The sequence below is a fragment of the Strix uralensis genome, chromosome 20 (assembly GCF_047716275.1).
Source record: "Strix uralensis isolate ZFMK-TIS-50842 chromosome 20, bStrUra1, whole genome shotgun sequence".
Classification (NCBI taxonomy): domain Eukaryota; kingdom Metazoa; phylum Chordata; class Aves; order Strigiformes; family Strigidae; genus Strix; species Strix uralensis.
The window spans coordinates 6,516,265-6,538,689 of NC_133991.1; the positions used below are offsets into that span (position 1 = coordinate 6,516,265).

The 22,425-nt window shown below is 46.4% G+C and overlaps 2 protein-coding genes across 7 annotated transcripts; one reads left to right on the forward strand and one right to left on the reverse strand.

Annotated features, from left to right (window-relative positions):
- Nucleotides 1-1,802: 1,802 nt before the first annotated feature.
- MDH2 (malate dehydrogenase 2) lies at nucleotides 1,803-10,410 on the reverse strand. The gene is made up of 9 exons (XM_074889889.1): nucleotides 10,281-10,410; nucleotides 8,403-8,571; nucleotides 7,550-7,633; nucleotides 6,376-6,485; nucleotides 5,754-5,879; nucleotides 5,003-5,080; nucleotides 3,718-3,817; nucleotides 3,130-3,281; nucleotides 1,803-2,109 (listed from the first exon to the last, which is right to left on the reverse strand). The coding sequence occupies exons 1-9, from the start codon at nucleotides 10,341-10,343 to the stop codon at nucleotides 1,978-1,980; spliced, it is 1,014 nt and encodes a 337-aa protein (XP_074745990.1). The 5' UTR covers nucleotides 10,344-10,410; the 3' UTR covers nucleotides 1,803-1,977.
- An 83-nt stretch (nucleotides 10,411-10,493) lies between these two features.
- STYXL1 (serine/threonine/tyrosine interacting like 1) lies at nucleotides 10,494-22,323 on the forward strand. Of its 6 annotated transcripts, none has more exons than XM_074889891.1 (9): nucleotides 10,494-10,699; nucleotides 12,463-12,524; nucleotides 12,997-13,123; nucleotides 14,424-14,569; nucleotides 15,962-16,107; nucleotides 17,148-17,242; nucleotides 19,261-19,370; nucleotides 21,570-21,704; nucleotides 22,009-22,323. In XM_074889891.1, exons 1-8 carry the CDS (start codon nucleotides 10,597-10,599, stop codon nucleotides 21,699-21,701), a joined length of 921 nt encoding a protein of 306 aa, XP_074745992.1. In that variant the 5' UTR covers nucleotides 10,494-10,596; the 3' UTR covers nucleotides 21,702-21,704; nucleotides 22,009-22,323. The 6 variants fall into 6 exon arrangements, with proteins under 6 accessions (XP_074745992.1, XP_074745994.1, XP_074745991.1 ...); XM_074889893.1 differs by having other exon boundaries at nucleotides 22,054-22,323; XM_074889890.1 differs by having other exon boundaries at nucleotides 21,570-22,323.
- The last annotated feature ends 102 nt before the right edge of the window (nucleotides 22,324-22,425 follow it).

Below are 22,425 nucleotides of genomic sequence, written 5' to 3' on the forward strand. Positions count from 1 at the left end.
GGGAATAGCTGCAACTCCAAGCACAAGGCATGGGACTGGGGGGGAAAAAACCCAAACCGAGCAGAAAGGGAAGAGACATTCTTAACATTGAGGGGATTTGAAGGAGACCCTCAAGAATCTACAGGTCAGCAGGTGCTGGGAAATAATCCTCTTCCACCTCAGCTCCTTACCCGCGCTGTCCGGGTCCCTACTGGTGTCAGTGAAGCTTTCCACTTGTCCGAGCATTTCCCCCAGATTTCATGGGATTTGGACCGCTGACACAAGAATAACCTAAGCCACACTGTGAACCTCAAGTTCTAATAATCTCCAACCCTCAGAAATCTGCTCTGTGTGCTGTATTAAAAATAGCAGGAGTAGAACAAGTGTGTTATTTTCCTCCTGGTTACGAGGCAAGGCTTTCCCCGCAGCCATTAGCTCGGCAGCTTCGTGTTGTAACTCCCCACGACCACCCAGGCACAGACAGCTCTGGCAGCTGGATACACCCTGTTTTTAAATAATCCTTGTTGCCTATTTCTGGGTACAAAATTGCTGACAGGCCTGCAAGACCCCTACATCCAGCAACCTGCTTTATAGCAGCCTGCTACGTGTTTTCCATTTATTGAACAGATTTACTAGGTCTGGCCAGTCACTCCTCCTCTCAGTGCCCTCCCGTTCCGACATCCTCCCCTGCCACCCTCCAACACAATCTTTAATTCCTTAATCTTTAATTCTATTAATACCACCTAATAATTACTTTGTTCCAAGCCTGCTGAGTAATGACTGCCAACGCTTCTATTTCATTACTATTCCTGTAAAGAAACCAAGCTTTAATACACTGAATTTCTGCAGAAAGGAGTGACAAGAACTGTGCTCACTGTCCTCTCTCTGCCTACATGTTCCACAGGGCAGGGAAAGAGCCAAGCACTTCTCAATGCATCTTCAACAGCATCACAACTGTGTGATCCAGTTCAGAATGATGAACTAATTAAAATAAAAAAAATAAAAGCCAGTCCAAATAGCTCAGAAGCGTTAGAATACAACTGGAAGAAAAAAAGGCAGTGACCAAACAGCATCTACTACCTTTAGGTTATCTTCCTTATGAGAAGCTTTTACACCAGGTTCTCTCGCTCAAACCAACACTCAGTTCCTCCAGAGGTGCTGGGCTTTGGCATTTCCTTCATCTAATCAAAAGAGTCTGTTCAACTTAGAATTCAGCCTACGTGGATTAGAGCATTCAAAGCAATAGTGTAAGCAGCCCACAGAGCACGGAGGAAGGGCGAATTAATAGCTTCCTTCATTAAAGCTTACCTTCAAAGTCAGCAGCAGAACTCATCATCACCATTTTCTTGCAGACGTTTATTTTTATATTCACAAGAGGATGAATGTAAAAGAAATTTATGTAGATGCTAAATCAAGGCTTTTGTTCCTAACTAGAAAGAAGTCACTCTCAGCGGTTTAATTATTTTCTTAGAGCAGGACTGACGTTTCAACCACTGTGCTCTTTTACTCTTTTAAAATCAAATTACGTAAGAGATCAAGGCAACACAAGGTAATGTCACCTCCCGAAGAAAGACCTCTTGGATCATTTCACTCAGTTATTCCTTTCACAAGCCTCTTCACCCCACCTTGATCTTATTTGATTGTGCCTGGTTTCCCAGCTGCTGCACCAAATAGCCCAAGCTGAAACCCAAGCAGCAGCAGAGTTGAGAGCAATCGGTTCACCCACTTTAAGAGGCTATTTCATCCCTACTGAAACTGATAACCTTTCAGAGACCTACAGCTTCCACCTGCAAAAGACGAGCACATCACAACAATTCCAGATGTTACACTGAAAAAATGAGGCTGTTTTATTGACGATTAGACTCTGCACCGGCAACAATCATGAAGCTAATACAGACAGACTTCAATCAAAGCATGAGCTCTGAATCGGAAGTCGTAAAGTGACATGATGCCTTAATAAATTAAGGAAGTTGTTAATTCCTCTCCATCATCAGCTCTTCACTTGAAGTTCTTCGCAAACTCCTCTCCTTTCTTAATAGAAGCCTTCAGCTCAGACATGGCCTCAGCAACCATCTTCTCTTCAAAGGGGGAGATCTTGCCAATACCTAGGTTCTTCTCAATTCCATTTTTCTGAGGGAAAGAGGATTTAAGGATTAACCATTCATCAAATGACCTAGACTGTAACTTAACAACTCTGACTAAGTATTATCCAGTCGAAACTGAGACCCAGCCTAGGACCTCCGTCATCTCTAGTCTGCCAACCCTGTGCTTCCTGGCAAGGCTCAGAAGCCTCTTAGTATCTGTAGCAACTTCTACAGCCTTCACAGACTTCTCATCCACTGTTCACAAGTGTGAAAGCTGAAGCTAGCCCATCGGCTCCTTCAAGAGGACACTGATACCAACTGCTCCTTCATGTCTCTTCCTAGCCTCAAACTCACCGTTTGGCAAGAGAATCTCTCTCCCCTGGTGTATGCCCTTCGCTTGCCGCTGGCTTGCGATCTAAAACTGCTCCAGAGTTGCACTCCTAGATTTTTGTGATCTCATGCCTACATCCAAACCGTTCTCCCTTAATACCCCTCTAGGTCCATTCCCTCACCAGCCAGCACCTAAGACAGCATACACCATTTTTGTATTCCAGCAGCTACGACAGGGCTGCAGCGTCCTTGTTTTTCACTCCACCCACAGGGTAAGGGTGACCAAAGGAACACTTCTTTCACAGTTCAGCAGAGGCCCTGAAAGCAATCTATTAATCCTAATCCATGCTGTAGTTCCCCATGTGCCTCAATTTCAGAGGCGTTTGCTTGTAGCAGACCAAGCTGAGTAAACAGGATTGCTGACCCTGGTTTATCATATGAAAGCCCTTCATAAACAGGCACTGACTTGAGGCAAGTGTGACCTCTTAAACCAAGTCTGAATCTCTGGTTACTCAGCAACCCACAGTGTAAGAGCAAACCAAAGCAGCAGCATCCCTGTCAAACATGTGGTATACACCTAAGCACAATACCCAAATATTCAAGAACTCTTAAAGTTATGCTCAGTTGTTAACTTCAGCGATACCTAGCATTAGACTAAATTGAAATCACTGAGTAAAACCCACAAGACTACATCAGTAGCTGCTGTTTTAAAAGCCCCATCATTTAAAGTACATACTCCCAGGAGCAGAGGTGTAGAGAAGTATGGGCTCTCCGTCTCTTCTGATTTAACAAAGGCACATTCAATAACCCCTTCCTTTCCATTCATTGCATCCACCAGAGAGAACACAAATCGAGCGCCAGCATAGGCCATAGACAAGGTGGCAGATCCTGTAAAAGTTAAATCACTTTTAGAACAGATCACGTTGAAATTTGGTACTTTCTTTGGCATCAAAGGCTTCCATACAGGTATGTTTACGGAGCTGCAGTTGACTTCAAGTTCACAGCCAGAGGGATAAAGCAGCAGCTTTTGGCCAGCTACATGCTATTTAGTCAACCATATTTATAGGAAGAAGCAGATTAATTTGACAGAGAAGATTCTTCTTAAAGCCATACACACCATGGGATCAGTTAATGTTTAGTCTTACCTACTACTGAGCTGTTTCTACAACCACAGTTCAGGCAGTCGCTGACATGGCAGACAGCAAATTTGTAATCAGCAGTTCATAATTCTGCACCGCAGTTATAAGTAAGATTAAACTGAAGAGGACTGCATCCATTCACCTGGCCAATAAGAATTACTTGGAAGCTGTAGCCAAGAACCAACCTGCTCCTGCTTTAGCTTTGACAACTTCAGTGCCAGCTTCTTGAATTCTTCCTGTAAGCTTTTCCAGCTGATCCTGAGGAAAGTCCACTTTTGGTGTGCACTAGAGTGGAAAAAAGAAGTTACTATCAAACATCAGGACCCCTTCAGATTCAGCATAAGGCCACCCACACAGTGCTTTCTGTGCTGTTAGAGTTAACAGTTCTCAGTGGAGAAAATCAGTTACCCCAGCTCACAGATTGCACGACAAGCTGACCAGCTTCAGGTGTTCACCAAGGCTTCTGGTTACTGCATGAACTGTAATAGGAACTTAGCCATGCCTAGCTTGCTCAAGGACAAACCACAGCTTAACAGTAAAACCAGGGCTTGCCATGGTTACTCACTACTCTCTAGTCCTCTGCACTAGAGAGATGCCCTCCAAGCACGTAACAGGCCTTAGGAATCTCAAAAAGCCACCTGGTCAATATTTGGGTCACTGTGGCATTATGGAAGTCAAGAGCCTTATGAAGGATCCAGTCTGCCAGCAGCATTTAGGAAGTTACTGAACCTTCAGATACAGCTACACAAGTACGTTAAGCACAGCTGTGTCTGTCCCAATTGACTGTCTAACAAAAGCACCCTCTCAGCATTCAGCTGCTCCAAAGCCCTTGCTCTTATTCCCTAAGAATGTCCTTCTGTGAAGGATTCTTTATTCCCCACTTAGAGCAAAGCTTTTTCTCCTTTCTTGCAGATTGCTCCTTAGCCATATCCTAGCCATCTCCTCATGAAGCTGCAAGCCTGCTTTAGAACTGCATTTCACTCAGGCTTAGATGCATGAAGGGAGCCTCTCCCTGACTACCAGTCATTACTGAAGCAGCTCCCGCCCTCCAGCTTGAGCTATGCCTCCTCATTTCAATGCTGCATGTTGAAGTGGTGTTTCTAGTCCACCACGGCAAAATCAATTTCACTTTCTGCTGAAGCAACGTATTCATACCATGAAATACTGGTCACAAAAAATAAAACCAAAACCAAACAGTGCCAAGACATGTGAACACACACACACTACATCTCTGTTCTTTTCCCAAACTCCTTTAGAGGAGAAAGGCTGGAGCTACTTAAACCACCCAGAGAAGTTGAGCTGTAGCTCGTGCCTTCCAGCATCCTCACCCCAGGATGAAAGCAGCCACAAGAGCAGGGAAGACTGTCTCTGCTGTATCTTAGCACCTTACACGCCATCACAAAGACACTTTACATCACCTCTAACGTATTGATGAGTGTGATGCCACACACAGCAGGAACTATGACTCACCTGAGAGATCAGAGGGATGATAGTCTTCCCAGCATGGCCACCAATAACTGGAACACTTACTCGAGCTGGATCTAAGCCCTAAGGGAAAAATGAAACTTTCCAGCTTCTGAAGCATATGGACAAGAAAAATGTTTACAAACACCATGCATCATTTTCTGCCCAGGGTTTCTGGACACATCTATAACCCAGTGCTACACAGGGGAGGAGTTTCAGAGGCAGCTACACTCCAGGGACAACGCCAGATCCACAGAGCTGAACTCCAAGTTACTCTGATAACTTTAGACAGTTACAGGATATTACTAACGCAAGTTTAGATAAATAGCAGCACAAGTACAAACTCTGCCAGGGCTATTAAGAGCAGTAACCTGTTACACCTCCTGATACTTCGCAGAATATCCTGTAACACGCAGCACCGATAGTTTGACTTGCAAATACATACTACAATTCACCCCTCTCCTCCGGTTGCACCAGCAGGGTTGAAAATGCCAACAGAATTAAGGTGAACATGCAGCTCACTCACAGGGGGCAGCTATGAAAAGGAAAGGTCAAAGTCTCTTGAACCACATCTTGCAAGAAACCCTATCCCCAGGCTCCTCTAGAGAATGGAAACAGGGAATCATTGCCTTCATCTCTAGCTCCACAGAAATCCAAGCTCTTTTGGCTCTGTGCAGTGATTTTAAAAGCATTTTTGACAGATCTAATGACCAAAGCACACCATATCCCTCCCCCAGCATCTGTTACTATGACCTACCTTTAGTTCAGCCACAAAAGTATTCGCTCTGACAATGTCCAGTGTTGTAACACCAAAGATTCTCTTGGGATTATACACACCATGCTTCTTGAAGACTTCTGAAGTTATTGGGATGGTTGAATTTACCTATAAGGAAGAATAGGCAAGCATTCATTAAAACCAGTATAATAATAAAGCCAATGCATGAATTGAACAGGCCAGTAAATAACCCAAAGTATACTTCCAACTTGAAGTCAGCTGTGGCCAATTATTTTAATGCCTAAATCGAAGAGCAATTTACAGCCAGGCTGGAATAAATCTTCCATTTTAAATAACCATTAAATTCACATTACAAAGGCTCCTCCCCTACTGAGCTAAGGCTTCTCTTCCAGATAATCCACCAGCATGCATTATAACCAGTCACACTGATGCTGAGATATTAAGCACTTTTATATCCAAGTTTCCTCTGACTTAAATACAGCCCAAGAAAAATGGGTTAGGAGAACCAGGCTTTTACTTCTTTTCTGCAGATACCTTGCAGACCTTAAAGATACTGGTCAAAACTAACAGGAATGCACAGATTAGCATTCTTAATCTGGATTCTTTTTCTTCTATGTTTTCAAGGTCTCCAGAAAATGCTTACCGGGTTAGAAATAATACATATCATGGCTTCTGGACAGTGCTTTGCACAGGCAGATGTCAAAGTAGCAACAATGCTAGCATTGGTGTTGAACAGGTCATCACGGGTCATACCTAAAATGCATCCATTACAATATTTTAAGTTACCCATAGTCTACTCATTAATGGGCAAGCAACCCAATCAAAAAACAATATTCTGCTCTGCACAGAAATATGTCAGCTTCTGGTTTCATGTATCAAAAGAAAACTCTCCAGCTGCAGTAATGAAATCGCTCCTAAGGTAACTCCTCTTGCTAATAAAAGATTGGTGCCCTTTCAGATAGATCAGCCCTTTTCAGGAGCAACTAGACCAGCTGTCAATTGTCAGAACACATTTCACCCAGGCAGCTTGAGGTGCGGTGTGACCCCCCTGACTCCCACCAGTGGACAGTGTGACCGCCCCTGACCCCCACCAGTGGACAGTGTGACCCTCCCACCCCCGACCCCCACCAGCGGACAGAGGCTCTCAGTGTAACCACTCCTAAGATGAATTCTCCTCCCCCTCTGAAGTCACCTCCACAGCTACAGGTTGCACGTCAACTGCTCTGTGCAAAATATTGCTAGCTGCATAAGTGCCACCTCTCATTTCTATTGCAGCAACTACTTTAACCATGAAAAATGAAGAATTAGAAAGACTTAGGCACTAAAGTCTAGAATTTTGTTACATTCCCAGGAGGGTACTGAAAAACAAGAGTAGAAATGGAGCAGGTCGGAGACATTCTAGGAGGGATTAACAGCATTCAGAAATGCTCTAAGAGGTTATCGTACAATTAACGCAAAACAGATTATTTCTGAGAAATTAAACAAAGAACCAGGTTTTTTTTACTAGAGTATTGCTCTGGGCAAGAAACACTAAGGGAGCTTCAGGACCCCTTGCATGAAAAGTCTTTGCAGCTCACTCCTACACAGGAACTCCAGAAAACAATTCTGTCCATTTTACAGAGGACAATCTACAACAGAGGCTCCATGAGCTGCCTGATACTACAACAACCTCTAGGTCAGTGTCATTAACAGACCACTTGCATCCCAAGCCAATACCGGGAGCACCGTAAAGCACAAGACATAGCTTTATTTGAATAACAGAATTGCAGAGACACACTTCAATAAAGCCCTGGGACTTTTTAACAAAGAGAACATACCTGGTTTTCTAGGGACTCCGGCAGGAATAACTACAACATCACAGCCCTTCAGACATTCTGGCAACTGCTCAGGTCCCAGGAAGCCTGGAATGGAAGAACATTCAGGCATTATGTTTTTGCCAGTTATTAAGTATCTGGCACTCTGAAGTACAAAATTAAGCCTAGAGGCACCCAATTCCTTTTTTAATTTAGCCTTCAACTCAGACTTATGCTGAAAAGCAAAGAAATACAGTTATGAATGGATCCTATTTGATATTTTATCCTTGTTTCAAAACTTACAGAATGAGAGGTGGGAATCTCACATTCATCTGTTTCAAAAATCCTTGGTTCCTCCTGCTATGTGTATTTACTCTCCCAAACCCCTAGCTCAGCACTAGTCAGTGCCCCCAGAGAACTGCGCACAGGCACATTCAAGTAAAATATAACCTCTTTGTGATCTGCAGATAAAACAAAGATCAGCAGATTAAGTTCTGATTTTGTCAGAACTTGACAGCTGTCCCTCCAGAAAACAAGCACACAGAATTCATGCAGACACCCAGGGAGTGTTAAGTCTATTTGTAGTGAAACTTTTAAATTCAACGCTCAGGCTTTTTTCAGAGATGATTTTACTGAACATTTCCTGCCAGTTATTACAAATTCTCCTTCAATAGTGCAACCACAGACCATTTTCATCTCCATACATGTCAATCTGATCAGCTAAACCTTAATTAGTCATACACTGCTTGAGAAAAAGCTACTTAAATTGATACTAGGCTTCAGGATCACGTGAAGATTTCCCTTTACAAGCAACGGGTGACTCCAAGTGTCAGAGACACCCGAGAGGACCCCTTCACCACACAGCAGCTCGCAGTACCTTTAACACTTGCTCTTGTCTCGATGTGGCTGAGGTCAGCTGCAACGCCTGGAGTGTGAGCAATATCATAAAGGCTGAGCCTGCTCACCAGTGGGCTGTTCTTCAGGAGAAGGGAGAGAGGCTGGCCAATGCCTCCCGAGGCCCCCAGCACTGCTACCTTGGCATTGTTCTGAGGAAAAAAGGAAAACACATTGTAGAGATGTTCTGCTAGTTACTGCAGCAGTGACCTTGGGGATTTCACCACACTTTCTTTACTTTTAGTTCTATTTCTCAATTTTTTTTATCAAGCACTATGCAAACTTGATTGCCTAAGCCCACAGAAGCTGATCATCACAACAATCTCCCAAAGATCCTTGAGGTTTGTTGGTAGCACAAGTCAGAGGAAAATGTTCTTCTGCGATCGAAAGCTCAAAAAGGGAGTGGGGCTATGCAAAGAAACCCAAAGGATTGCCTTTTTTCAGATGGAATCGTCTGCTTAAGGCTACCTGCTACCCTGTTGTACCTAAGTCTGACTTAGGGCAAAATCTGTTATGCAGTTTTTCTAGTTTTCATTGCCAGTATCAAAAAAATGTACCTTCCCACTTGGCAAATCAATACATTTAATGGACTACGGTAAAAGTAACCGTGTGAAAAAAATGTATATGCCTGAAATAAATGCAAATAGTACCTGCAGCTGCCTCAAGATTGAGGCCTGAGAACACTGACTATAATTTCCAGCTTCAATCAAGTGTGGCTGAGAAGCCAGTAAAACCAACTCTTGTTTTGTTGCCCCGGTGAACCAATTTAATGTGCTCACTGGAAGAAAGTTATTTCTCTCAAAAATGCCTGTGCTCCTGTTTGTAGAGAAAGTGTCACCAGACGAGAGGAGAGCTACTTTAAAAGACCAGAACAATCTTAAAATGCAACACTCTGCCAAAGTGATGGAGAACCAGAGGCTGCTGCAGAGACGTAATGTGGTAATATAATTATCTCTGATAAGGACGTTCTCTATCGCACTGTCTTACCAGATAAAGCCATAATAGCCCCAAGTCCCCGCATGAACAGCTTAATTATTATGCTATGACAAGAAATAATCTACCCAGGAGCTAGATCAGTCTATCCCAGTTCAGTTTTCTTGCTATTGCAACAAATGTAATTCAGCACAAAGATGTCCAAGGGGAAGCAAAGTCTAGCATTAGTCACTGCTATGCCCCACATTTATGACCAAGCTCATACCATGAGGTCAAAACCTCATTGATAACATATATAATTCCTATCAAAATAATTACACAAGGCTCTCTTGTAAAGCACATCTTTATAGCTATGATAATCACTCTGGCATATGCTACTGGGAACTATTTCTGTTAAAAGACAGGTCCGTCTCTACCCACCCCCCACGTAGCAGCAGTGCACTCCTGGTATCGAGGGTCATGCACAACGATTTCAGCATATTAAGGATTGCTGTTAAACCCCAACCGCCAGCTTTAATTCTTAACACATTTTGAAAGCAGGGGCGTATTTTCAGCAGAGGAAGGCAGCAGCAACCCGGCCCGCCTGTCACCCCCTACAAACCACCAGAGAGGTTCACCTAGAACTGACGGGTCTGGCCAGCAAGTTCCCGCCTGACCGGCGAAAGGCAGGAGCCCCTCGGTGCCCGCCAGCGCGGCTGCTCGCACCCCCCATGAACCCCCCGAGCTCTGCTCCTCCCTCACACCCCCCGAGCTCTGCTCCTCACACCCCCCCCGAGCTCTGCTCCTCCCTCACACCCCCCGACCAAGGCGGGGACACCGGCGGCGACAGACGCCCCCACCCCCCGGGCCCCGCTGCCCCCTCCCAGAGCGGGGCCTGGGCTCGGGTTCGACCCTGGCCCCGAGGGGGCGCGGGCCCGGCGGGGCACACCTGGGCGGTGGTGGCGAGGCCCCGGCGGAGGGCGGCGGCGGGCCGGGCGAGGCGGGACAGCATGGCGCGACGGCTCCGGTGACTCCAACGACCTCCAGGGCAGCGCGGCTGCGCGGGACCGCGCGAAGCTCTCGCGAGACTTGCTGCGGCGTGAGGGGGAAGCCTCGCGAGATCTGCGTCTGACGTCACCCCTAGTGACCGCCGCGCGTCCCTCCCTAGCAACCGGGCCGGGCCAGCGGGCCGCGCTCCGCCGTTGCCGCGGCAACGCGGCGAGACCGGCTGTAACGACAGTCGGCGACAGTCGCCCGGTCGGGGGATGGCGGGGATGGCGCTCTGCGAGCCCCGCCACCTCTACAACGTCCTCAACCAGCGCTGGCGGTTCCCCCGGCTGGCGGAGCCCCGCTACCTCTGCCTGCTGGGTGAGCCGGCGGGCAGAGCGGCCTGCTGCCTGCTGCCTGCTGCCTCCTCTGCCCCTGCCCCTGCCTCTGCCCCTGCCCCTGCCCCTGCCTCTGCCTCTGCCTCTGCCCCTGCCTCTGCCCCTGCCCCTGCCCCTGCCTCTGCCCCTGCCCCTGCCTCTACCTCTGCCCCTGCCTCTGCCTCTGCCTGAGGAATCCGGGTCCGTGCGCCCTGGCGGTCGGGGGGGAGCACACGTCACTTCTTGTCATTACTGAGGCCTTGCAGCTGGGGTGTCTCTCCCGTCCCATTTCAGGTGCCGTGACCCGGTACTGGCCTGGCTTTCATCATGTCCAGCTCTTCCTGCTCTGATCCATCCCAGGGACACACACTCTCCCCTGCTGCTCCCGGAGGTTTTTGAGCTGGACGAGATTTCTTGACCGTTGCACAAAGATTGCTGATAAGCATTTGCATCTTGCATAGTGCCAATACCCCCCAAAATGCGTGCCTGATACTGCAATATTATTAAATGTTTTGGCGAGGGGGTCAGCCAGTTTGGGAGTGGGGCTGGGGTCTCCGGTGCCCCTCTCCCCATCTCTGGGGCAGCACGGAGGCAGAGGTGCTGGGTGCCGGGAGGTCAGAGCAGGCCCAGGGAGCGGGAGCCAGGCTACGCCACAGCGCAGAGCAGAACAGAGCGTGGGACTGGGGCTGTCAATGCTGCGGGGCTGTGAGAGACGACTTGAAAATAGGGCCTGAAAGAAACAGGCCTGTGAGAAACAAAGGCTGAGAAAAACAGCCTGAGAAAGAGATAAAGGATAGTGAGGGGAGTGGAGGCCCCCCAAGCTAAGAAATGTCTCAAACACTTGCAAGTAATGAAACTCTAGTCCCGGGGTGGATAGTGTAGAGGTGGAAGCTGATAAGGCTGCCCCAATAACACAGGATGCAGCTGGAGGAGGGAGCCCTGCGGAGACAGGACAGCTCTGCTCTGGGGCACCTGGTCAAATTTCAAGGGCCATCTGTCTGGTGAATGACCTTTGCTTCATTATCTGTGAAATGCATGTTAAAATTAACACCCCCGGATATGCTAATGAAGACTAACAAGATCATGCTAATTATATCATCCCATGAAACACCTTACCCCTCCCCATACATGGGATATGTAGGTATGTGGGTTGACCTAGGGGACAGACCCAAGGAGAGTGTGTATAAATCGAGGTGGGGCAAAGGGGGGAGTTTGTTCTAAAGAGTGAAGCGAGGAAGACGGATGCCTCCTTGAACCCTCGCTGGCTGGATCGACGCAGGAACCCAGACCAGTGATCTCTATTTCTCTATTCTCTCTATCTCCCTCCTTTCCTTTTTCCCCTTTTCCTTCACTACCATTAAGTAATGCAAGGCACACTGTATCGCTTGCCACAACTCGTTACATACTTAGCCAATTATCATGTGTCCAATTAGTACATTGTGGGAAGTTAATAAATGTCTGGACTTTGAGACTTGTCTCACCGCTGTCCACTCCGTTGGGGATTTACAAATCTAAGTCACTTGTCTCCCTCATCTGAGCGGGACATGACAGGTGCCACACTTGGGTCAGGACTAAAGCTGCTGGCATCACTTGGTGTTACACATAGTACTGGCATTCGTTACACCCACATCAGAAAGGCTCAGTTTCTAATAAACCCAATCTTGATTTGATGTCGGTGCCTGAATTCCCACTGACTGAATTGTGAACAGGATTCTACCTTTAAAGCATCAAATAAGCCAATTGCTCTGTCTTGGTTGTTTTTTTCAGATGCCCGTACTCAGCGTGAATACAACGAGAGCCATATTATTACAGCACGCAGGATTGAACAGGTGAGGCGGGATTACCCTTTGTGTGAACCATCCCTGGATTTAGCAAATAGCGGTAGCCAAAACTGGCTTAAAACCCGCAGGAATTGTCCCGGCCTCTCCCCTGCCGGTCTCAGCCATGTTCTGTCTCTGCCGCTGGGGGGATGTGTTCTATCACAAAGCAGAGGTGGCTTCAGTGGCCCAAGGGATTGGCACATAGAGGCTGTACATCGGGAAGAACATTGCACAAGAACTAACATATTGTGGCCTTGGCTCAAAAAGGACAGTGCTGGCATCTTTACCACTGTGGCTGATGAAGCAATCTGGTGTAGTTTGCATCATTTCTGAATTCTAACTAGGTCTTTCAGCATCAAGTACAGCTATAGCCCCAGATACATCCCGTAGCGATAGAGCAGTAACTTGCAAGACATCGGTAGCGTTGATGCCACAAGAGTGGAGCTGTGCTCCTGGTAAAATTCCTCTGTGATTTTGGTAGAGTCCTACGGGGGAATATCTGGTACCGGATTCAGAGGAGTTGGGGTGTGTCAGATACTGTGTGGTGTATGACTGCAAGACCAGCTCTCTGGATTGCTGTGACTATGAGGAAGAGGAGAAAGGAAAAGGTAAGTGTGACCCATGTCAGTCAAGACCTCACTGCTGGATAGATATTCTTCCCGTTCCTCATTTCATTTTATGAGCTGATTGGAAGAGATGCACATTTACCCAGTTTTGTTTGAAAAACTAACATCCGTCCTATGCCTCTGGTTTTTCACTGTGTTGCATATGTTCTTAGGCTTCAGAAATCCAGATTTCTTTTCAAAGCATCCTGGCAGGCCTGGTTTCCTCTCTGTGGACTGATCCCTCAGAAGCTCCTTAGCGCATGTGAGGAACGGGTTCTCTTTTTTACCACATTTCAGTGAGACTGGGCTTGTCCAATGATTGCTTTTTAGGGAGCAGTGCTGCTTTAGAGACTGAAAACACTGACTCAAGTTCTGTATGTTCACAGAGCGAATACTTCCTTATTTGAGAGTTACAAAAGGCTTTCACGTTATTGTATTTAAGAAGACTTAGCTTTAATGGGGGTGGGGATGGAGTTCACTGAGAAATGTGAAGAGCTGGAAACTTTTCCATGTAATTGTTCAGTCTTCCTTGAACCATAGAAACGTTTAGCTTTCACGCATCCTTTGGCAAGGAGTTCTGCTGTGCACAAAACCACTTCTGTATGTTTGCTTGGCTCCTATTAGCTTTATAAAGGCTACTATAGTTTTAGCAAATATTTGCATCATTTTTTAAGGAAAAAAATGTGGAAGTGTAAGGGGAATGAATAAAACAAGCACGTTCGTAAATGCTCAGTGATGAGACAGTAGCAAGGGAAGGTGTGGAGAATCAGGAGTGGGTTTCTGTTCTGCTGATCTATTTCTAAAGCAGACATAGCTAGAGGCAAGCGGGATGGATCCCTTGGGAGAAGGAGGGGGAGCAACCATCTCACATAATGTACTTCACTGAGAGGAGCGTTTCAAACACATGTGAAGAATTTATTCAAGTCTTTCCCCCTTTGCCTACAGCAGACTACAGAAGAGGGCCTCCATAAAACTAAGATTATTAGATTTAATATTTCCCTATTATGGGAACTTATTACGAGCATTTTCTAAAGAATAATGGGGAGGGAAAAAAACTTTCTCTAGACCTACAAAAGAAACAAAGAGAGGAATAAAAGATCAGGACAAGAGGTGAAAAGCAGCATGCCCTGTTACTGACCTGCAGCAACAGTTAAAGAACAGCCCAGCTTTTAACAAGGCTTTCTACAGACCATTAGATGAAATGAAAAGGAGTTTGCTGTCAGCATCAGTGGGACGGAGTAACCCTTGGTGCTGATGGAGGCACTCTAAATCTGCCTGGCAAATAGCTTTTTGATCTCCTTAGATGCCGAGGAAGGAGCTGCTGTCCAATATGCCGGAAGCTTACAGCAGTTCACCCGCCATCCAGTGCTCGTCCTGAAGGGAGGATACAAACGTTTTTCAGCTTGCTATCCTTTTCTGAGAACTCAGAAGATACTGTGGATGCCTCAGGTGAGGTGAGACTAATTTGCAAGCAGAAGACATTAGCATTCATATTCAGCTGATGTTGGCTAATGAATTCAAGTTAAATGGTGTTGTAAACCTGATAGCAGAGTAATTTCAAACAAAGGAATGAAATGTAATCTGAGTAACTGTGCTTGCCCTGAGACTCACCACTAATTCTTTTACAGCCACACTTTGCCTTTTTTTCCTCTTCTATTGCGTGAAAGAAAGCTCATGAAAACAACCTGGGAAGGTTTCTCTGATAACCCCAAAACTGGCCTACAGGAGAGTACAGATAACTAAACAAACAGTAGCAAATGATGAAAAGAAGCAGGTTCCTCTCTCGCACGTGGTTATCTGGGATGGTACACAGTACGTGTTTTCAGATGGAAGTGCGATTCCTATGAAGCACTGGGTTCCACGTCTATAAAGCTTTTCATCAGGCAGGATCACAAAGCAAGCACTGGTGCATTGTTTCAACAGGCCCAGAAAGAAAACAGCCATCCACTGGAACACTGGGATCCCAGTTGTTTGGTTTCACTTACAAACATTGATCTATTTAGCTTATGAGAAACAATCACCCTTTTTTCACATCCAGGACAGGACCTGAGGCAGGGCAGATTTAGAGGGACAGCAGAGAGCATCTCATGGCAACATGGTTCTTGTTTCTGTTGTACCTCTTCACTTCTGGTTCAGGTGAAATAGCCCATGACACGGTGCTGACCTGTGGGATGCTACAGCACAGGAGGGAAAATCCGTTCACTTTCTGCTTCTTTGTGAAGGGTAGCAAACCACCGAACATCCCCGTCAGATTCAGTTGGACACAGAGTACCTCCTTGCCTCTCAGCTTAAGCTGTTGTTCTCTGCTGCTTTAAATTGTCAGGCTGCTGCTTTGTTCTGCTGCAGCATTAGCCGAGTATCAGTTAGGGATGTAGAGGCACTGTTGACTACTCGTGTATTTTTGTTCTCAGCCTTCACGCTGCAGACACAGGAAGCAGCTGCGGATTTGTGTCGTGCCACTACGGGGCACCTGCAGCTCTGCAGGTGGCAGATGATTTCATTTAGCCTTGCAACCAGTAGCTGGCAAGAACATCAAATGAATCTGTTATGCTGCAGTCCCTCCAGATAATGTAAGGAGTATATGCTGCCTCCTGTTTAGTTAGGATTTGTTTCAAGTAATGCCACAATGACAGCGCTGCCCTTAATTATTCTCAGTAAATCTAGCAAAGACTTCAATGTACAGAAAGTCCAGGTGATTGAATGAGTCATTACACTAGAACGTGTCATGGGCTGTTGACTAAGTGTGTGTGCAATTCTTCACATGACTTGTGTTCAACAACTTACCAAGCTAATAGGAGCAAATGCACTCTCTAAACTGAGGCTATGGTTTCTCTCTGGCAGGAACTAGACAACTTTCAGCCATACCCTGTAGAAATACTGCCTGCAAAATTATATATGGGCAATTTCAAGCAGGCCTGTGACCAACAAATACAGAAAGATCTGAAGATCAAAGCACAAGTCAACATCTCTGAACAGCCTGCCACACTGTAAGTTAAACAGTTCAAGGTGTACCCTCACCAGTGTCTGTGCCTGTGAAGAAAGTGGGGTGGCACAGCACCAGAGCCCAATCGCAGAGGAGTCGCTGCCTCTGAACTTCCAAGGAAACCTCTGTTAGGATTCAAACCTGTGCAGAGTCAAGTGCTATTTCATGCTCATTTTTCTACTCTCTACTCCAGAGTTAGCACAGCAGCAACACAGTCCTGCAGCCCTCGACCATGGCATGGCTGGATTGGGGGAGAGAAGGACTGGGAGGCCCTCACCATCAGAGCAAAATCCTATAAACACATCAGTGTAAAAGTAAACCACCGATGTTTCACACTGTTGGTCTTCCTTCCTTACCTACCGCTGTCCATGACCATTCAGCTCAGTCTGTAGGCCATGCTGGCAATGCCATTTCACACAGTGAAAAATCCAGTGGCATTTCTCAAGGTGGTGACCAAAACAAAGTAAGTAACGAATCTGGTTACCTATCCTGGCGTGTGTACCAGCAGGCATTTCTCATTCCTTTGGCTCCAGAGGAAAACATCAGAGGTCTCTGTGCCATAGGTAATCTTCCCATGACCTCTGCATGACGTGCTTTCACATTTCAGAAATTCATCACCAGTGTTTTGCTCCATTAGTTCTCTGAGTTGGGTTCTCGGAGCTTGTGAAAGGAGGAGGATGCTGCCATAGAAAACCACATGAAGTGAACTGGGGGGCTATGTTCATAAAACTGCCAACGTGCCCGCCATGAAGGCACTCGTGCTTTCAGTTCAGCTGTTTTCATTTAGCTCTCAGATGAAGGAAGCTGTAGGTTAAGACATCAGTGCTGATACCATGTGGAATGGAAAATCAGTAATAAAACTGGTTCTGTATTATAAGCATCTTGGTGTCTTACCATAACAAATCCCTTATCATAATGTTAATGATGACAATGATGAAACACTCATATATGTAACAGCAAACAAAATTATCAGCTTGCCTCCAACAAACACATTTTTTCAAAGCTGCTTCTCTGGTCCATGTCACGCCATGTGCTCTTTTCCAGGTTTGCAGAAGGCAGCAAATACCTCCATATATCTGTTCCAGATTCACTCGAAGCAAATCTTTTTTCTTCCTTTGCCACCATTTGTCATTTCATAGGTGAGTTGTTCCTGATCTGGCGTTCCTGAGACCTTGCTCACTCTAGGGTATTAGATCGGAGCGACTGCAGTTCACTCTACCAAGAAGCTCAGATGGGAGGGTCGTAATCATTCAAGACCAGTATACTCCCAAGCAAGCCCCCACCCTAAAGGATACCCGAGCTCCCCTACTAACTAGCCTGATGGATAGAGAGGAGATTTTACAGGGCATCTGATAATAGAGAGCAATCTGAAAAGGCTTTGCTGCAGGATGTCTACCAGGGCTTCATATGATGCCCTCCTATTCCTTTTGTCTTAAACACAACCCTCTGACTCTTACCAGCCCAAATTTTCAACCTCCAGAGCTTTATTTGAACTGGAGTGTGACACACATTAGAGAACTTACCACAAGATGCTGCTAATCTTTGTGATTTGCAGTGCAGACCCACCGTAGGGCCTAGGAAGACTTTCAGGTTGAACAGCATAAACCAGACTTCAGCTGGTTACATCAGAGAGGGCAAGAAAAGACACACTCTGCAGCTCAGTGCCTGCAGCAGCACAGCAGACATAGCTCCCACAGCTCCATCCTGTGATGGTGTCAAACTGTGTCATTATCTTTCATCACACTTATGAAATAACACCTGCCACAGACCAAGGCCCTGCTGAGCTGAGTGTTGTACAGACCCAGAAGCAAAAGACCACCCTGTCCCCACAGAGTTTATAACCCAAGTATGATATAAGAAATGACAGCTGGACACAAACAAAGAAACAAGGAAACAGTATTTGAGGATATAATTTTGTAGTCCTGAACTGAATGTCATGATTTGCATGTATTGAAACCCACATATCGAAATCCACTTGTTTGCCTTCCATTTTACCCCAGGTTTTTTCCCAGCGGTATTTCAGAAGAAATTTTCTTTCTCACATCAGTTTGTGGAAGTTTCCAAAACAGACTATAAGAGTTTATTAGCTGTAGCTCCTGTGGAAGTGTATACTGCTTAACTGACAGTTGAACTGTTTACCTGACAGCCGAGAATAGATGACTTAAACTGGAACAGTTATGGGTGAACACTAGACTAAAGCTCTCCACATACTCTGAGAGGAGTGTGGATATCCTCATGCTAAGGGTATGTTGGAGTGAAGCCATTTCTACTCAGGTCTTAGAACAGAACTAGTATCTCATGATGGAAATAAGTCAGAAAACACTGGTTTAGTGCTTGAAATCAAAACCCAACAAACCCCCACAACCTCTCGACAACAGTAAAAGAAGAGGCTTTGCCCTATGAATTCTAGAGTTCAGTTGCTGATATTCTAAAAACCTGTAATGCTGTCTGCTCTGGAGAGGGAGGGAAAGAATTCAAAAGGTTATTAATAAAATATGCAACCTTCTAGGCATAGGTAGCAGAGTTAATGCAGTTAGAAGTGACTGACAGTATCCTTGGGCTTGGCTTTTGTAGAAAATGAGTTTGCTGACTGTAGCAATTTTCACTGCAAAGTATCCATCATAAAAACATCATAAAACCAGCGCCCTACCTGGCATGTACGTGCTTCCTGCTGCTGATCCCCATGGAGGGGTAAGGGATTTGAAGTCTAAGCCCCCTCCAGTTTCAGAGCTGATTCCTCCAGCTTCAGTGTAGAACAGTTAGGCTTGCGTTCATCAGTAATTTTAATACCTTTAACCCTTTCTGGGAAGAGTTTAGTAGGTGATGTGATGCTGAGCACAGCTGATTGGTCATGGTAGACCACTTTTCTTCAGTTATCTGATGTAAAGGTGACACTGATCGGTAGTGAAGCATTGACTGGTCACTGTCATTTGGTTCGGGTCTTCCAAGCCATGTTTTAACTCCGTGGATGTCTAAGAAAGGCAAATGCTGTCAGAAGCGGAAGCTGGCAGTGCCCATCTGCTGCTGTCAGGGTTCATGAGGGTTGCTGTCGCTCAGGCTGCTAGCCTGTCAGCTGTCACTGAACGGGAGCTTGCCTGTGCAATTGGAAGCTTGATTTCCCAGATTGCTAATTTGTGATTGGCATTTCTTTACTCAGATGCTCAGCTGGATTGCGGAGCAGTGCTGGTGTTCTCCAGCCTGGGGATAAGCCGGAGCAGCACAGTAACCATGGCCTATCTTATGCATTCCTGCCAGTTTTCTCTGAAGGTACATCACTGTTGTATTTCCCACAGATACTGGCTGGCTGTGCAGTTTATTTCTGTTTCTGAAGCCTCATTACTGTAGTAATGAGAAGGACATTATCTGTGCTTCCATGCAGATCTGATAATGTAACAGATTGTATTATATGAGATCGCATCTTCTTTATACACACCGTCAAGGAGGTGGCTAAGGTGTGATTTTGGATCTGTGAGTCCTTACCCTGCCACCTGTCATATTCTTGTATTTCCCTCCTTAACTACAGGGCTACAAAAATAAAGCAGTGGTTACAGATCTTAGCATTTCTGCTCTCCTGGGTCTGAGAAGGAGAGTATCTGGAAGCTACTGGAGTTAATCCCATCTCTTAATACCGTGGGGTTACAGGGAAATTCAGAACCCAGCGCTTGCAGGGCTCTGATTTACCACTGACTTCAGCACCAGCACTGACTTCTTCCGAAATCCTGTTTTATTTCTCCAGAAGCAATCCCCTCCCACAGATACTACTGTAGAGAAATCTGGAATGGGATAATACTAGCCCAAGAGGGATGTACAGGTTAGGTGGCAGTACACACTGTTCCTTAGCTCTGAATAACGCAAGAAAAATAATGAATGACGGCTGAAAATAACCCAGCTGTGCAATAGCCCAGCGGCCTCTCCCCAGGTGCCAGGCCCTTTTCCCTTTGCACACAACACATGGGCATCGTGCTGCCGTAGGCACCATCTCGTGGTGGCTCCAGCTTGGCACAGAGCAGGCGAGTTCCCATGGGAACTGAAAGGCGTCTCCTTAAAAATCCTGTCCTTGTTTGGAAAGTGTTTCCTCCTTTGGGAGCTTGAAAGGGTTGATCCAAGCTTCACTGACGCTGGGCCTGTATCTAATCGTTTAATTGATTTTGTGCAAACATTTGCAACATAAGAGGAAATCTCTTACCGTCGCTGTGTGCCAGCGGGTAATTTCAGGTTGAGCCTGCCAACGGGGCTGCGGACACGATTTCGTCTCTGCCACTAACGCTGGGTGCGATTGCTCCTGCACACTGATAACCATTCGCTTGCACACTGAATTACTGGAGGTGCTTGCAACGGCAGTGCAAAAGTCAAAAGCTGATCCTTGCAATTTCTCCCAGTTGGTATCAACAGGTTGGTCTCAGCATTTTACTAAGTACCAGAAAAAAGAAGAGGTTGACACGGCAGTGCTGGGCTGGGGCTCGCCTGGGTGGTGCTTGCCCACTGTTGGCTGGGCAAAGCTCTCCTGGGGGATTAGCCTGGCAGACAAGTTTGTTTCTTGCAGATGAAAGCAGTGCAACAGATTCCCATGTGGTCCTTCAGCCAGTGTAGGCAAAGATCTTTGAAAGCTTCGAAAGACATGGATATTGCAAAAGAAAGGCAGAGTGAGGACGTGTGGCCCCTTACTCTATTAGTAATTGATATGTGAGTGGATCTATTGAGTTCAGGGGAACTAGAGACATCCCCACTATGGGCCCAGAGGAGTAAACATTGAAAGATCAGCCTCGGAGCCTGCAGAATCACTGAGATTAGAAAAACAAACCAGTGGAACACTATCTTCTAACCTTTGGTCTCATTATGCTTAAGCAATCCCCCGAGTGCTGGGGGCAGTCTATTTTAAAAGTGGGAAGATGAGCACTGCTGGGTAAACCCAAGGATGCAGCTGGAGTAAAGCGGAGTAATGCCGGTCTGTCTGCCCTGTGTGTAGCAGAGTTCCTGGCAGATTACATGGAACTAACAAATAATTAAGATGGTTGTAATTAATGCAGTTGGATAAGTGGAGCTTCATAGCTGCTCTGCCATAACAGGTCACACCAATCCAGAAACATGATAACCTTTGCTGCTTACCTGTGAACAGCTGATACTTCACTGCCTCACTTATCAGCCACGGAAGAATCAGCATTTTAGGGTAAAAACCCAGGACTGCATTGCTCCATCGGTGTAAAATAATGCAAGATACCTGCCAGGTAGCGAAAGCAGCCTGAGCTGTCCTCATATCCAGGAGAGCAGAGTATGAAGGTGACAGGCTTCTCTGAAGCTCGCATCTGGATCCAGTCTGTCCCTGCTTTATCTGCAGGTTCTTGCTGTCTAACACAGGGAGTAAATACAAAGCTGTGCTGTCTACAAGTGTAGCTGCTTTGTGTACTTATCCGAGATTCACTTTCAGTTCAAATTCCTAACACTTCTTTGCTTTCCTTCTGTTTACAGAGAGCTTGGGACTATGTTCTGAAATGCAAAATGAACACGAGACCACACCGGGCCTTTGTGAAACAGCTCTCAGACTGGGAGACCCAAATCTACGGGACCACGATCACAGACATCTCTGAACCGAATTACTGACAGGTAGCAAAGAGCACACCCAGGAACGGCACTTCCCTCTCTGTACCACCGTGTCGGTAGAAAGTTCCTTGGACTCTGTTTGAAAAAAGATCTTAACGTAACGTAAAGGGTTTCATCTTTAGCTCCATATTATTTTGGGGCAAGATTTGGAGCCATTTGGGGAACTCGTGCTGTAGAAGGTGGCGGTTTGGGGAACTGCAGGATGTGGCCCATTGTGCACTGCTGGTCTCTTGTAAGAGAAGGGGATTATAACCACGTATCGGGCATGTTCCTTACCCCTGATGTCATTAGGGTTATCTCTGAAAAGGTTCGCGCGATGGTAAATTTAGAGTTGGACTGCACCCACTTCCAGCCAGAGAGGTGACAACAGAAGCTGCCCATGTCAGAAGTCCCTCCGCTCTGCGTGCGCCTGCTCAGCTCCCGCAGACACGGACACGGCGTTGGATTGTCTGGCAAGACCACGCTTCCCGCTCCCGACGCAACAACCGACCCTCTCGCCGTGGCGGGTGATTTTGGAGCATCAATCCCGTTATGCGAAACCTACGCTCGGCACTGTCCTCTCTCTTACCGTGCTGTGAATTCTTTGCACTGACCTCACAAAATAAAACATTACAGAAAACGCTCCTGGGCTTTCCTGGCGTTCTGGGCTAAGGCTTTCCCGGGGATTTCCAGCCCCGCTCACCCTCCCGGGTCGGTAATTGCAGCCTGGGCGGCCAGGGGCGGG

Coding starts and splice junctions, on each gene's coding strand:
- STYXL1 (XM_074889890.1), top strand. CDS start 10,597: ATGGCGGGGATGGCGCTCTGCGAGCCCCGCCACCTCTACAACGTCCTC. Junction 16,108..17,147: donor TCTGAACAGCCTGCCACACT/GTAAGTTAAACA, acceptor GCTCTTTTCCAG/GTTTGCAGAAGGCAGCAAAT. Junction 17,243..19,260: donor CACCATTTGTCATTTCATAG/GTGAGTTGTTCC, acceptor TTCTTTACTCAG/ATGCTCAGCTGGATTGCGGA.
- MDH2 (XM_074889889.1), bottom strand. CDS start 10,343: ATGCTGTCCCGCCTCGCCCGGCCCGCCGCCGCCCTCCGCCGGGGCCTC. Junction 8,572..10,280: donor GCCTCGCCACCACCGCCCAG/GTGTGCCCCGCC, acceptor TTTTTTCCTCAG/AACAATGCCAAGGTAGCAGT. Junction 3,282..3,717: donor CAAAGCTAAAGCAGGAGCAG/GTTGGTTCTTGG, acceptor TAACTTTTACAG/GATCTGCCACCTTGTCTATG.